The following is a 14,906-nucleotide window of genomic DNA, read 5'->3' on the forward strand; positions in this document are numbered from 1 at the left end:
CCTAACATAAGCCTCACATAAACCGGTCCTAGTGAAACGGACAATATTTTTCAATCTACATACGAAGGTGATTTCTCTTCAGCCTCATTGCCTGCTTGAATGAGGAGTAATATCTGCAAGCATGGTGGCGGGGGCTCCTCAGCAGGGCAGCATGCAGTGCAAACTAATTTACACATATTAAAGAGAAAATACACTCTGAATTCTGATTAAAGGTGTAGCTGGCATCCTTACGCCAAGAACAGGGGCGAGTGAGACTGACTGGCAATCTTACTCAATTTTAAGGGTGTAATTTATTTTGCAATGGATACGAAGCGGCACTGTCAAGGCGCCTTAGGTCAGCATAGTCAGATGGCTAATAGCTGCCAGCGGGGCGTTTATTCGGCTCAGCTGCACTTTCACGTGTCTAGTCGCGCCATAATGATGTCCCCGTATATTTATTGATTACTATTTGAGGAGCATCATGGCACCGCTAGAATCATTCATACACGTCCTATCTTTCACCTTTCGGAATAAACTGCCCAAAGTGTTGGGACAACTGTGTCGTCTAGCGCAGCTCTAGCTTAATGTTTCTTGTCAAAAACAGTTTCCAGTTATTCAAAATATAAGACTTAATTTGCTTTTAATGGAATGGATAGAATTTCGGCCTTGGTTAAGCTGACCATCTGATGAGACTGCCCACCAAAATTTAAAATTGCTTGGTTTGCTGATATCATGCACGCGCCGGTTTGCTCGTTAAAAAATTCTTTAAGCTGTGCGCACAGGCTGAGTTTTGTGCTGTACAGCTCGCGGAAGGGCTTTCCCCAATTGGATAAGTTTGCGTGCCAGAAGAATGATTTGACTATCTCCCACGGCACACTTCCACCATAATTTTCAGCACCAAAACTTTTTAGCGTGCAGCTCACTCTACGTGCAAGATAGTGCAATGCCGGGCCTACCCATGGCGGAGGTGAAGCAGGCGTTAAGCTTTCCCCATACGTGGGCTGATCGCAAAGATTGTGCAATGCTGGGCCGATCCACGGTGGAGGTGAAGCGGGCGCAAGCGCACCCCATGCCTGTTCCGATGCCGAAGATAGTGCAGTACCGGCCCGACTATCGGCGGAGGTGATCCAGGCGTTAAGCACATCCCATACGTGGGCCGAGCCCGAAGATAGTGCAATGCCAGGCGCAGCCGTGGCGGCTGTGTAGTACGTCATTAAGGGGCCCACGTACGCAGCTTCGCTGGTCATCTTTCTTTACACAGTGCAAGGGCAATAAGTTTTTTGCATGTCACCATGGCGGGGATTTTATCCCGCGACCTTGTGGTTAGCAGCACTACGCCCTAGCCACTTAATAACCACGCGAGGGCAATATTACTGCGGAGCTGCCGTGTGTATGCAGCGAACTGAGCAGAACGGAGAGTAAGTACGAAGCTAAAACATTTCAAACAAGACAAACGTTCCCAGGAAGTCGGATGCACTAGGCGAAGTAAAAAATTATGGGGTTTTACGTGCCAAAACTACTTTCTGATTATGAGGCACGCCGTAGTGGAGGACTCTGGAAATTTCGACCACCTGGGGTTCTTTAACGTGCACCTAAATCTAAGTACACGGGTGTTTTCGCATTTCGCCCCCATCGAAATGCGGCCGCCGTGGCCGGGACTCGATCCCGCGACCTCGTGCTCAGCAGCCTAACACCATAGCCACTGAGCAACCGCGGCGGGTGATGTAAAGTATTCGACGAAGTAGTGTGGCTCTTCAGAAAACATTTCGACAAAGAGATTTGCTTTCAACCTGGCATGTAACGTACAAATACAATCACTACACTACAATCACAAATGCGTACCAATTTTGACAGTTTTGTTTGTACAATGAAGGCACTTCATCTATTGATAACGTTACCAGCAAGGCTCGAGAATATTGGAACAGCACTTTACCCAACTTCACTATTAAGAACGCTACTACAAAAATTCTTACTACTATTTTTTTTCCAAGAAAGTTATCTCCCTATTTTGTTCAATCCAGGAGACAAATTTATTTTAACCGTGGCTAGAGGAGTGCGAAAAACGGGTGCGATCTTCGAAGAAAACCACAGAGCTGACGCACACTGTTGCTTGAGATAACCAATGTAAGAACTTTATTCACAGGCATTCTTCAGCCGTAGTCAGAAGGAATAAGATTAGCCCAATTTTGTTTGTCGAGAAGTTAGCACAGAACTAGAACAATTGAGGCCCAGACCGCAAATTCTTCTGCGAAAGCACACGACACGTCTTGGCGACAGGGTGACATCCAGAGAATTACCTCTTCCGAGGCGAACTTCCGTCTGCACCGATGCCGGTGCCAGTTCCAAGTGCGACGGTCCTTTACCACGTCTCGTCGAATTTCGTGGTCTGCGCTGCCGTGTTAAGGAGACCCTACAACGGCTTCTCAGTGCTGTGCGCCTATGTGGCATGTAATCATATGCCTCTTGCGGACATCTTTTCTATAAAATTTCTTGGCGCACACGCAGCACTCAAAGGATGGTTCTCCGTGCGTACGGAAATGCCTCGTGAGGCCCGAAGGCCACATGAACAGTTTACCACACTTGAAGCAGTTGTTCATTTTCCAAAGCAAGTGGTCAGCGACGTGCTTTTGGAAGGTCTCCGTGTCGGTGAAACCGAACCGGCAAACACGGCACTCTTGCATTCTGTTGGCCGCCTGGTTCTCTCGCTGGTGCCACGCTGCTTCTCTGGTTTCTTCGGGAACTCTGCGAGAGAACAGATCGGTAGGGCACTTCATTAGTTAAACTTTGCCATAAGGAGCCCAAACTCCGTATCGTGCAGTTGGTTCAAGAAAAACCCACTGCTCTCGAGTGCTACCGCCCTTGCAAAGGACACTTATTTGACAGTGCAGACGCTTTCCGATAATGGATTTGGCGCCAATGAACAATCGCCGTGTTCACTGAAACTTTAAGAATGAAGAAAGTTCCAAAACTGCGTTCTCCTTCGGCGAAATCGAGCCGTGTTGCACGATGCTAAAAACAACGAGGCGAGAGAATCCCAGTGATATGATGTTTCATTGTGTGTGCTTCACAACCGCTGAAATTGCAAAGCTCGGAAATTTACTTTATTTTCGTCTGTTGCCTTGACGGTGATGAGAGAGGCCGGTGGCCACATCGGCGAGTCATAAAACTGACTCCTTATGCGGTGAACTTGTGTCCACAGTAATACGTTAAGGGACGTGCACATGGATGGATCCTCGAAATCTGTTGCTGTGGTCGGGCGCGTCAGCTGCTTATAGAGGTACATCACTCTTGGAGGGTCCACCGAAATCCTTCTTGCTCGCGTGCCTTCCAGAATGTAGAACACTATTCCAAGCATATATATATATATATATATATATATATATATATATATATATATAAATATATATATATATATATATATATATTGTTCTTGTTCTTTATTGTGCTTGATTTTTATAAATGATTTGATTAGGGATCTTCCTGTAGTGGCACGGCTTTTCGCAGATGACTGCATTATTTATAAAGAAATCCGCACTCCGGCAGATCAGGAATTGTTAAACAATGCGTTAAATTGCGTAGAGACATGGTGTTTGACGTGGCAAATGAGTATTATCAAGAAAACAGTGGCAATGCAGGTAACACGCAAGGTTCAATCTTTTAAGTTTACTTACGTTCTCAATGGCACCAGTCTATCTGAAGTATCGAGTTTCAAGTACCTAGGACTATTAATTAATCATGATCTTCGTTGGAATAATCACGTTACTTACATAACCAGGAAAGCTATGAAACGCTTAGGATATTTATGCAGATCTCTAGGTACATCAACGACAGAAATTAAACTCTTGGCCTACAAAACTTATGTAAGACCGATCCTCGAATACGCCGCAGTAGTGTGGGACCCCCATACAAAAACTAACATTCACAAACTCGAGAAAGTACAGAGGAAATCGGTCAGATTTATTTATAACTCCTATAGTTGGACAACATCCCCTACAGCCCTCTTACAGACAGCCAATTTGGAGAGCTTGGAGGCAAGGCGGTATCGTGATAGACTAAAACTCTTCTATTTATTGTATCATGATAAATTAGGAATAGATAAGAATTTATACTTTCAACCATTACAGCGCCGGCAAACTCGATCGTTTCACTCCAGGAAAGTCTGTGAATATTTTGCCAAAACGAATGCTTTCAAATACTCGTTCTTTCCACGTACAATCCGTAATTGGAACGACCTGCCCGCTGAGGTGGTCGAAAGCCCCACTATTTCGTCTTTCATGTGCGCGCTTGACCAATTGCGATAAGTAATTGCATTGTTTATCAAGCATCTTTTGTGCGTTTTTTATGTGCGTTCGTTTTGAGCTGTAACATCGAATACTCTTTGTTATGCGCAGTGCCGAGTGCTGTCATGCGCGACGTTGGGATGCTGTTTATGCGGGATTTTTTTTTGTATTGTTTCACTTGTATTCTTCCTTGCTTTATATATGGGAGCTGTGATATCGAATGCTCACTTCGTTATGCGCAGTCCCAAGTGCTGTTACGCGCAATGTTAGCATGGTGCTGATAAGCAGTGTTTGTACCAATGTATTCCTTTATTCTGTATTGTTTCATATATACCCACTCCTGCCCAAGGCCTGACACTCAGGCCGGCAGTATGTATCAAATAAATAAATAAATAAATTATATATATATATATATATATATATATATTATTATTACGGGAAGGAAGAAGCATTCGTCTATGTACAGGTGGCTTTTAATAGCTGAGCCAACAAGCGTAGAGCATCGATACTGCTAAACACTTCTTCGTCGTCTTCTTTCCACATTACCGACTGTGCCATCACCCCCGTAGGAAAAAGCACCTGATTGGTGCGGTTCATCGGTCTGAGAAAGGTAAGGTTTGAGACGGCTGGCGTGGATGATGTCAGAGAGAGGTGAAGGCACCGTGGCATTCAGCGGAGACACTTCATATGTGACTGGGGTCACCTGGTGAAGGATGCGGTAAGCGCCATAGTATCGCGAGAGGAATTTCTCGGAAAGACCAACATGCCGAGTTGGATACCAAACTAGCATAAGAGCACCTGGTTCGTAGTTCACGTCATGATGGCGCTGGTCGTAACGGCACTTCTGGCGCGTCTGTGAAGCAGGAAGACGAATGCGGGCAATCTGGCGTGCTTGGCTCGCTGTGGCTCTTACATCCCCAGTGTACTCTGTTGGCGAGTCGAGTGTGGTCTAAAGGAGAGTCTTAAAAGGCAAAGTCGGCTCACGGCCGAACAGGAGATAGAAGGGTGAATAGCCATCTGTGTCGTGGCGCGAGGAATTGTTGGCGAACGTGAGAAATTGTAGAGCAATGTCCCAGTTGCGATGATTGGAGGAAATATACATTGCTAACATGTCAGTTATTGTTCGGTTGAGGCGTTCGGTAAGACCGTTAGTTTGAGGATGGTGAGCGGTAGTAAGTTTGTGTTTAGTAGCACATGATCGAAGCAGGTCGTCTATGACTTTGGCAAGAAAGTATCTGCCGCGATCGGTGAGAAGTTGACGAGGTGCACCGTGGTGCAAGATAACGTCGTGAAGCAAGAAATCAGTGACGTCTGTAGCGCAGTTGGTCGGTAGGGCTCTAGTAATGGCATAGCGAGTTGTATAGTCCGTAGCGACGGCAATCCACCTATTTGCGTCCTTGGATATAGGGAATGGTCCGAGGAGATCAAGGCAAATGAGAAAAAAGGGGTCGGCCGGTATATCCAAAGGCTGCAGCAGACCGGCAGGAGGCACAGCTGGTCTTTTTCGGCGTTGACACGACTCACACGCGGCCACATAGCGCCGGTCGGAGCGGTTGAGACGGGGCCAGAAAAACCGTCACCGAATTCAGTCATAGGTCCGCGTGACGCCAAGGTGTCCAGCGGTAGGAACGTCGTGCAGTTGCTGCAGTACAATCTGTTGCAGATGAGACGGAATGATGGTTACGAACTCGGGCCCGTCGGGGTGCATGTTGCGGCGATACAGGATGCCATTTTGTAGTACAAACATGTGAAGGGATGGGTCAGACGGAGCAGAGAGCAGGCGTTCGATAATGGGGCGTAACGACTCATCGCGTCGTTGTTCAGCACCAATGTCTTGCAAGGCTGAGAATGAAAGAACGCAGATCGGTGCGACATCCACTGAACCGTCCGGTACATCGACGGGATGAAACTTTGCGGCAAAGAACGAGGACGTCCTGGATATACGCCACGTAAGATTCAGTGGACGTCTGTACATGGGTCCCAAGGTCCTTCTTCGCAGCACGTTGGCGGCCGACGGGTTTGTCGAACAAATCTCTAAGCTTCTGTTTACATTGGTCCCAACTCGTAATCTCTTCTTCATGCGTTGCGAACCAGACCCCTGCTGTTTTCTTGAGGTAGAATATTATATTAACCAGCATAAGCGTGCCATCCCACCTGTTGTGTGTGCTGACCCATTCGTAATTCTGTAAGCAGTCATCGACGTCAACGTTGTCAATCCCGGAAAACATGCCAGGGTCGCGAGGCTGGGCGAGGGTGACCGTCGGTGGCGACGACGGGGCCGAGGTTGAACTCTCTCCTTCGGATGACATGGCGGCCAGGTTACGCCCACTGTGGAGCTCCGTCTTGCTCAAGTGATTACCCGCACGTCCACCAATGATGTTACGCGAAAGAAGAAGCGTTCGTCTATGTACAGGTGGCTTTTAATGGCTGAGCCAACAAGCGTAGAGCATCGATGTTGTTGTTGTTGTTGTTGTTGTTGTTGTCCTGAGTGGCAGTGGCACATACCCACAGTGGGGGATTGGCCAAGAATCGGGCGGTTTAATTAGGTGCCTAAAATAATAATAATAACAAGGGAGTTAACAATTTGGGCGTGTGAGTTTAAAAGGAAGCGTTTTGTGTTTGGAGAAAAAAGGAAATAATCAGATGAAAACCGGGTATAAGATAATAATAATAATAACAATAACAATTAATAAAAGATAAGAAATAAAAGAAAGCTATGGTTGGGAGGGAAAACGATCAATCTAACATGGAAATCGATTAGTTTCGATGAGGTAATTTTGGATCGCCAAGCAAAGGTTTCTGTGGCTGAACCCAACAATGGAGGCTCCAAAAGATAGGATCACAGGCACTGATAAAGTCAGACCAATAGAGCGAAGCGGGATTTCGAGTAGTCGTTTTCTTATAATAGAAAAACGTCTGCAAGACAACAAAAAATGATCGATTGTCTCCGCTTCGCCACAGAATGAGCATAATGGTGAGGGGACCAGACCAGACCTGTGGAGGTAGAAGTTCAATGCAGGTATACGGCAGCGCAGCTTCGTGATGGACACTTCCATTTTCCGTGTTCGGCAAAAATTTCTGTTCCAAGGGTGCAGGAGATGTCCGTAATCCACAGAGTTAGTAATTGCGGAGCCTGATATTGACTGTATAATGATACTCCTGCGAAATCTAGCCGCAGTTACATAAGCAGTCAAAGGGCAGCAAGGAAGAATCGGGCCACTTATCGATGCCTTGGCTAGAGAGTCTGCAATTTCATTAATGATTAGTCCTTTATGGCCGGGCACCCAAATCAAACGCACGCTTCTCAAGTAATCAGGTACCAATGATTGAAATGTCCGCATCACGCGAGAATCACTAGAAGCAGTAAGGGATGAGCACAATGATAAAGAATCAGTGACTATCATGGCTGACGTAATTGATGGTCCTAATTTGCGTAATGCCAGCACCACGGCCATGAATTCGGCTAAAAAAATCGGGATGAAATCTGGCAGCCGAAGAGAAAATGTCCAATCGAGAATCGGGGAAAATATTCCTACACCTGACTTTTCTTCACAGTTTGAAGCATCTGTAGCAATTACAACGTTTGTTTGAAGGTTTTTCAGGTGATCTTGTAATATACCGTCCAGAATACGGTGTGGAAGTAATTTTGCATTATTAGGAAAGATGTCATCAAATTGAATATCCGTGGCAACAGCTTTGTCGGTAATAGGAAGAACATCGCATATGCGCACGCCCAAAGAGTCAAGTAATTTTTGCACGAATATAATTTGCGGGTTATGTAGTCGCGGCCAGATGACACCGAAAAACAACGCAGGTTGTGAAATAAAGATTACTTGGGAATGACGCAGTGGTGATTCGTAAATCCTTAAGAACGTCTGCACCGTCAAAAGCCGGAACCTGCACGAAAGTGGCGGAACACGGGATTCAAGATAAAGAATAGAATTTGCAACAAATTTAGGAAGACCTAAGCACAGACGTAATGCTTCTCTTTCTAAGAGGATTAGAGGATGGGACATGTAGGCTGGAGCTCCAGAGAAGAGCACGCAACCAAATTCTAATACAGGGCGAACATACATACGATATATCATTAGGAGTGTATCTCTTCTCAATCCTATTCGACGACTGCTCAGCCTACGCAATATGCCAATTGCACGGGTACCTTTCCCTGTCAAATGATCTATGTGTGAGCGCCAGTTGAGAGAGGCGTTATAAATAATTCCGAGGTATTTAACAGATTCCACCTGTGGTATGTCTTGAAGGTGGTAAGACAATGAAATGTGCACTATGTCACGTATCGGAAATACGAGAACAGCACATTTGGTGGCATTGAGGGTGAAGTGACTAGCATCTAACCACCTCTCCAGATCATAAAGGTAAGTTTGCAGTCGTTGGTATAGCGTGTGGATGTCGTTTGCAGATGCAAAAAACGCAATATCGTCTGCATAAACATAAGTAGTTATTTCTTGATGACAAGGTAGTGTGCTCATGAGAATATTAAAAAGTACCGGGGAAAGAACTGAGCCTTGCGGTACGCCTCTCGTTTGTTTGTGTCTAGAAGAAGAAACGCCGCTTTCGTAGCAATAGAATTCTCTTTCACCTAAGAATGACCGAATCCACGCTACTATATACCCAGGAACACCACAAGAAGTTAACCGATTGATCAATATAGTGTGCTCCACAGTGTCGTATGCTTTAGCGATATCGAGCGTCACTAAGGCAGCGTATTGCTTATGACGTCGAGCGAGTTGTATTCGGCTTTCTAAGTCGACGTGGGCATGCCAGATGGAGCAGCCGGCCCTGAAACCAATCTGACAGGGACTAAGAATGGAATTATCATTAATAAATTTCATGATGCGACGGTGAAGAAGCCTCTCAATAAATTTTACTACGTTTGATGTAAGCGCAATGGGCCTAATGTTGTCCAATACATACCTTCCTTCTTGTTTCTTAAGCATCAATATTACCTTGGCAAGCTTCCAGTGCAACGGAATCCATGCATATTTAAGTGAATAATTCACCAAGTCTAAAAGAACGTTAGGCGATTCATGTAACAATATTTTTAACATTGCATTTGTGACGCCATCAGGGCCAGGGGTTGAATTCGGTAAACATATTGCAGTCTCATTTAGTTCAGCTAAGGAAATTGGAGTAAAGTCATCCCAAGGACCTAATGTAGAATGAATAGCCGGAAGCCTGGCCGTAAATCGATTTTCTAAGCCTTCGGCAATCCCTTCTAGGGAGGCGCTCAGTTCCTGCGGGGTCAAGACAATTGAATTTAATGTTAAGGGTGTTGGTAGCACCTTTCTAGCACGAAGGAATGAAAATAAAGCACGCTTATTTTTTGAATTAGATAGATAATCGTAATGTCTAATATCGTATTCCTCTTTGGCTCGAATAACAGTACGCCTAAATACACCAGCATGAAACTGATAATTTTTCCAATTGGTCGGGCACTGATTATGTAGAAGCGTTTTCCAAGCTGCCTTTCTTTTTCTGTAGTCCCGCGTACACTCATTATTCCACCAACGACAAGCGTTGCCTTTAGCCGAAGGGATGACAAATTCAGCTTGCTTCCGGGAATCCTCTAGAATTGAGCAAATGGTAGAAGCGATTTCCTTATCATTGGCATTGGCAAGTTTCGAAACGGCAGAACGCAAGAAAGTCTTAAATTTCGTATGGTCCATAAATGTGCATGCCTGGTAATCTAAAGATGTTATTTGACAATTGATTTCAAAAGACACAGGAAGATGATCACTGTTGGTTGCTGATTCAACCGCTACCCACGACAAAACCTTGATGCCAGCGCTACAAAATGTCAAATCTAACACTGAACGGAAGGGTCCTCTAACGAACGTTACTTGTCCTGTGTTCTGACATGAAAGGTGACTATCAATAGTCCACTCCCAAAGTCGCTTACCACACAAATCTGTTTTGTGTCCCCACGACACATGATGAGAATTGAAATCCCCTACAAACAAAATTTCTTTTCTACATGCAGCCACAGCCCTATCAAGTTGACGCGTACTTTGCACACCGCTGGGGAAATAAGCATTTATAATTGAAAATGGATGGTATCCTGGGAGACATAAATCTATGGCCAAAATTTCACAGTCGCAGTCCATGATTTGAAAAGAAATTTTTGCTTTGTGACAAATTTTACTGGAAACAAGTATCATTAATCCTCCACCTCGCGAGTCTCTATCTAATCGGAAGGATCGAAAACCTTTTAAATGAAAATTTTTCTCTGGCGAAAGCCACGTTTCTTGAAGAAGTAAGATATCTGGATTGAATTGAATAGATAGGCAAGATAAATCTGTTGAAGCTGAAAATATAGAGCGACAGTTCCACTGCAGCACTTTCAACTGTCCAATGGTGTTGAACGCAGAGGAGCGGCAACTGCCGCCTTTAGAATACTTTCTGTAAGCACAGGAGTTGGTTGACTCTTTTTTTATTTTGGTTTCATAGTTTTTGAAATTGGGGACCCCATTCGTTTGGGAGCTCGAGTGTCAAGTTCCATGTCTGTGACAATAGCAGTGTCTGAATAAGAGGGCTCATCCTCGCGTGTTCGGACTAGCAGAGTAGCGTCTGTAGAATATTCTGCAACTGTGGAAGGCGTCTCTACCTCGTTGCTAGGCGTTCGAGATGTGGCGTTAGATTCTGGGCCCTGCATTTGTGTCCCAGTGGGCTGCATTATTTGCATCATGTGACTGGAAATTATTTCGGCTAAGCAATCAGAGAGACTGGATATCAATTTATCCATCGCTTTAGCCATTGCTTTTTCCACAGCAGAGTCAATTGCTTCTGAGAGGTTAAGATCTATGCTTGGAGTGTTGCGCGCTGTAACACCAGAGTATCCGAAGGCCCTGTCTTTGATCACTGAAATTGCATCTCTTCGGGAGCAACGACGGCGGTCGATTATTTCAAGAATTTGTATTTCTTGAGCGCGAGCTGAGCAGTGCGAATAGTCCGCTGGGTGTTCTCCCCCACAGAGGCAGCACTTTGGAGATTGAGTAGAGCATTCACTTGAAGAATGACCATCCCCACAGGTGCGGCAACGCAAGCTAGATTTACAGCCTCCTGCGCTGTGCCCGAATCTCCAACAATTCTTACACTGGATTGGACCTGACGCAAGCGGCTCTACACGGAACACAAGAGGCCACACCTTTATTTCAGATGGACATGATGTGCCCACAAACGTTGCAATAACAGATTCTGTCGGAACCCTCTCGTTATTGGCCAGTCGATTGCAACGGTAGATGGCAATGACGCCTGCTGCGGATAGCTTGTCCAGGGTTTCAGTAGGACTTAATCGGGAGTCTACGCCCCGTACAAGACCCTTGGTGCACGCAAGGTGAGGCGGAATAAAAGCACTCACCGGGGTGGAAGCGAATGAAGTGCATTTCAAGAGGTCTTCTACACAGGTCTGGTCGGGTGAACGACACACTATACCTCCCCGTCCGAACGCTCGCACATCAGTGATGGTCTGGAAGTGGTTAGACGTGGCCTTGAGTGCCTTCTGGACAGCCTGTGGATTTGTGATCCTGATGGAACCTCCATTGGTAGGCACAAGAGCCACAGGAATGGTGCTGACGCCACTGCGAAAAAATAAATCTATGGGCAATTCATTAGGTGGCAGGGATGCTGACCAGGCGGATCGCGCCTGGCCAGGAGAACTGGTCGACATCAGCTCAAGACGGCTGACGCAAGGAATGCCAATCAACCAGGGACTAAAAAACGCTTATTGAGACACCTTAAACCACCCGATACTCAGCCAAAACGCCACTGCAGTTCCACGAAACGGTCGCTCTGTCGAGGCAAGCAGGAACCAGGAACGCGACGCGCTACGTGATCGTACTTCTTTTTTTTTTTTTAGCATCGATACTGCTAAACACTTCTTCGTCGTCTCCAAGACCACCATCAGCGTCGTCTTCTTTCCACATTACCGACTGTGACAATATATATGCACACAGAGTGACAACACACTACAGACAGAGTATACGATAATATTCAAGAAAGTCCCCATGCATGCAGGCACGCTTTGCGCTGAGCGACACTCTCAAGTGGTTAGTGGGGCGGAAAGCGTCGCCCGGAAAAGGCATCAATTGGCCATAAAGAGCGTTTTCCCATTTTTCTGTACCTCTGATTGGAGAGTATACATTGAGCGAGCTCTTCAACTTTCGTTTTCCCGCAATATATCAGCCTTGCGCTCTCCGTGCAAAAGAGGAGCCACTAAAGTCTACAGGCAGATAAATACATACATGGTGTTTTTGGGGACTCTGGCCGAAATTTCTGGAAATATAGCGTGCTCAAGATAAGCACGATTTTTAAGAAACAGATGTACCGGCAACGGCAGACGTCGGGAAACAGGTTATGTGTGTGTTTTCTTAGTTAATTTGGTAAAACAATAAATAATCGGCCTAATCAGTTCACTTAAGCTGCCACTGACAGCGACATTTCTCTTGGTTGGCTCCGTGATCTCCTCTCAGCTGAAAATCCATCACACAAATATCCTTCCCCTGTATTATGCCGCAAGAGAATGTCTCGTGTTGTTGCTAAGAGATTGAAACTTGGCTTCTGATGAACAAGAAACCACGCGCGTATGAAACGTCAGCTGTTTCCGTGTTCTCGCGTTTGCGTTTATTAGAACTCTGAGGTATTTAAAAGCCAAAACGACGACGTGATTATGACCGCGCCTTAGTGTAATAATTCTGACAGCCTCCGGATTAAGTTCGACAACCTGGAGCCCTCAACCTCGTACCGAGTGCACGGCCATTTTTCCATTACGCCTCCGTCGGAAAGTGGTCGCCGCCGAAGGTATTCGAACCCGAGCCCTCGAGCTTAGCGGGGAACGCGTGAACCAAGAGCAGGAGCCATCTGTGATTCCGATATTTGCAGATTTTTGTCTGCATAAAGTTCAAGAAAGAAGTCCTCTTGAAGCAAAGCATCTAAGACACAAGCGCCGTACACGTTTAGACCTTTAACGTGGTACCGACAAGATCTTTCACAGTTCGTTTTCTTGCTTTTCAGGCCCTGTAGATTGAAGTGTTACAAAACAGACTTGTCAGAATCCTAGAAGATAGGCTTGTCACCACTTTTATTGAGATTTATAGGTACAGCATTATGATTTACCGCAAAGAGTAAACACTCAAAAATGTCCTCCCAGGTACAACTTTCAAACAAATATCATTGATGGGCACCATACATTCGTCAAGTCATACCTTTAGCCTTTGTTTCACGAGCGTAGCTAAACCATAAACATCTCGCGACGTAGCAAATGTGTGGATGCTGCCCTTTTAAGCAAGCTTTAGCAATGGAACAAGCCACAGCCTGCTACTTTACCCTTTTGCTTGTGTGCTCAATAAAACAGCACAGGTATTCTTCTTGCAAAGTATAAAGCGATAACATTGATTCGCATTTATATGCAAGACGAAATCTTTCGCCCGCTGCGTAGCCGTAGGCAGACCAACGCTGTGCTAGACATTAAAGGGAACCTGAAACACTTTTCAAAAAAAATGAGTGTTCTCCGGCATTCTGCAGTTTCGAGTCCCCTGAACGCAAATATCTGGTTAAAAAAGGCTGGAAACAAACGCAAGCGGCTGTTTATTCAAGAAAACACGCACCGGCGCCTCAGGGCATCGCGCGAACGCCGCTGTTGCCCGTGATTGGTCGGGGCCGCTGTGACGTCATTCGCGGCAGTCGCCGGTCGTCACCGCCGTTTCAGAGCGTAGCACTGTAGCACGCTGTTCTGTTCTGGCTTCATAGCTGAGTTGTAAGCATTACGGAACGTTCTCGCGGTCTCAGAAAGCTTGTATTTTCGCAGTACATGTTCGAACCGACAGCTGATACGGAAAATGATGGCGGCAACGGCGGCAACGACGATGTTGAGTGTGCCAAAAGCGAGAGCGATGTGTGCACCTTCTCGCACGTTGGAAATTTTAGCTGGTACGTATGATTTTTTTCATGTAGCTGCACGTTCCAATGACGGGAGAAAAAATGCGCTAAAGTGTCACTGGGAACTTGCTGCTGGAAGAATGCCGAAGCACTAACTTCTCATTAGATTGTGAACGCGAGTGCAGTTCCGCGATTTCAAGCACCTTCTCGCTGCTTGTCTAAAGTCCCGTCGTTTTTTTGAGTGTTGATACACGAGCGCGAACTAAGTGCCGCGTTTCAAAGCGCGCACATGCAGTGCTGCGAGGTACAGTCATGGAAGTTGCTTATCATACACATCCAGAGATGGCCAGAGGTATTATATGTGCAATATTCATACTATGGTTCGACGACGTTGCGATTGTGGCTCCATGAAGAATCGGTATGCGTGCTCCATGCTAGTGTTGACATAAAGATATTAGGCAGTTTTAGCACCGCCGTGTGGCAAACACGATAACTGCAACCGTACGTCGAATGTCAGTAGGCAAGCCTATACACCATTTCATACCTCAGGTGCAACGCTGTGGAAGATACGCACGAAGTCCGGTCACCAAAATTTAGTACTGCGCGCGTTTCCGTCTATGCTTCGCAGCGTGCCAGCGGCGTTTGCTCGCGCGAGCATGCACGTGAAGCTGCCGCGACGGGCTGCAATGAAAAAATACCGACAAGAAAATTGATTTAAAAGAACGTGTTAGCAGACGTATAAGTACATGCTTTGTT

The 14,906-nt window shown here is 45.9% G+C and overlaps 1 protein-coding gene across 3 annotated transcripts in view; it reads right to left on the reverse strand.

Moving 5' to 3' along the window:
• Window positions 1–2,083: 2,083 nt before the first annotated feature.
• Window positions 2,084–14,906, reverse strand: part of LOC135921857 (uncharacterized) — a 203,794-nt gene continuing 190,971 nt past the window's right edge. The window contains exons 3-5 of one of the 3 annotated variants that reach the window (XM_065456248.2): window positions 11,635–11,854; window positions 8,093–8,156; window positions 2,084–2,721 (exon numbers count right to left, since the gene is read on the reverse strand). In XM_065456248.2, the coding sequence (XP_065312320.1) occupies window positions 2,573–2,721; window positions 8,093–8,156; window positions 11,635–11,854 (433 nt within the window). In that variant the 3' untranslated portion in view covers window positions 2,084–2,572. The remainder of the gene's footprint in view (window positions 2,722–8,092; window positions 8,157–11,634; window positions 11,855–14,906) is intronic. The other 2 variants (XM_065456250.2, XM_065456249.2) reach the window with 2 other exon arrangements.

The sequence above is a fragment of the Dermacentor albipictus genome, chromosome 9 (genome assembly GCF_038994185.2).
Source record: "Dermacentor albipictus isolate Rhodes 1998 colony chromosome 9, USDA_Dalb.pri_finalv2, whole genome shotgun sequence".
NCBI classification, from domain to species: Eukaryota; Metazoa; Arthropoda; class Arachnida; order Ixodida; family Ixodidae; genus Dermacentor; species Dermacentor albipictus.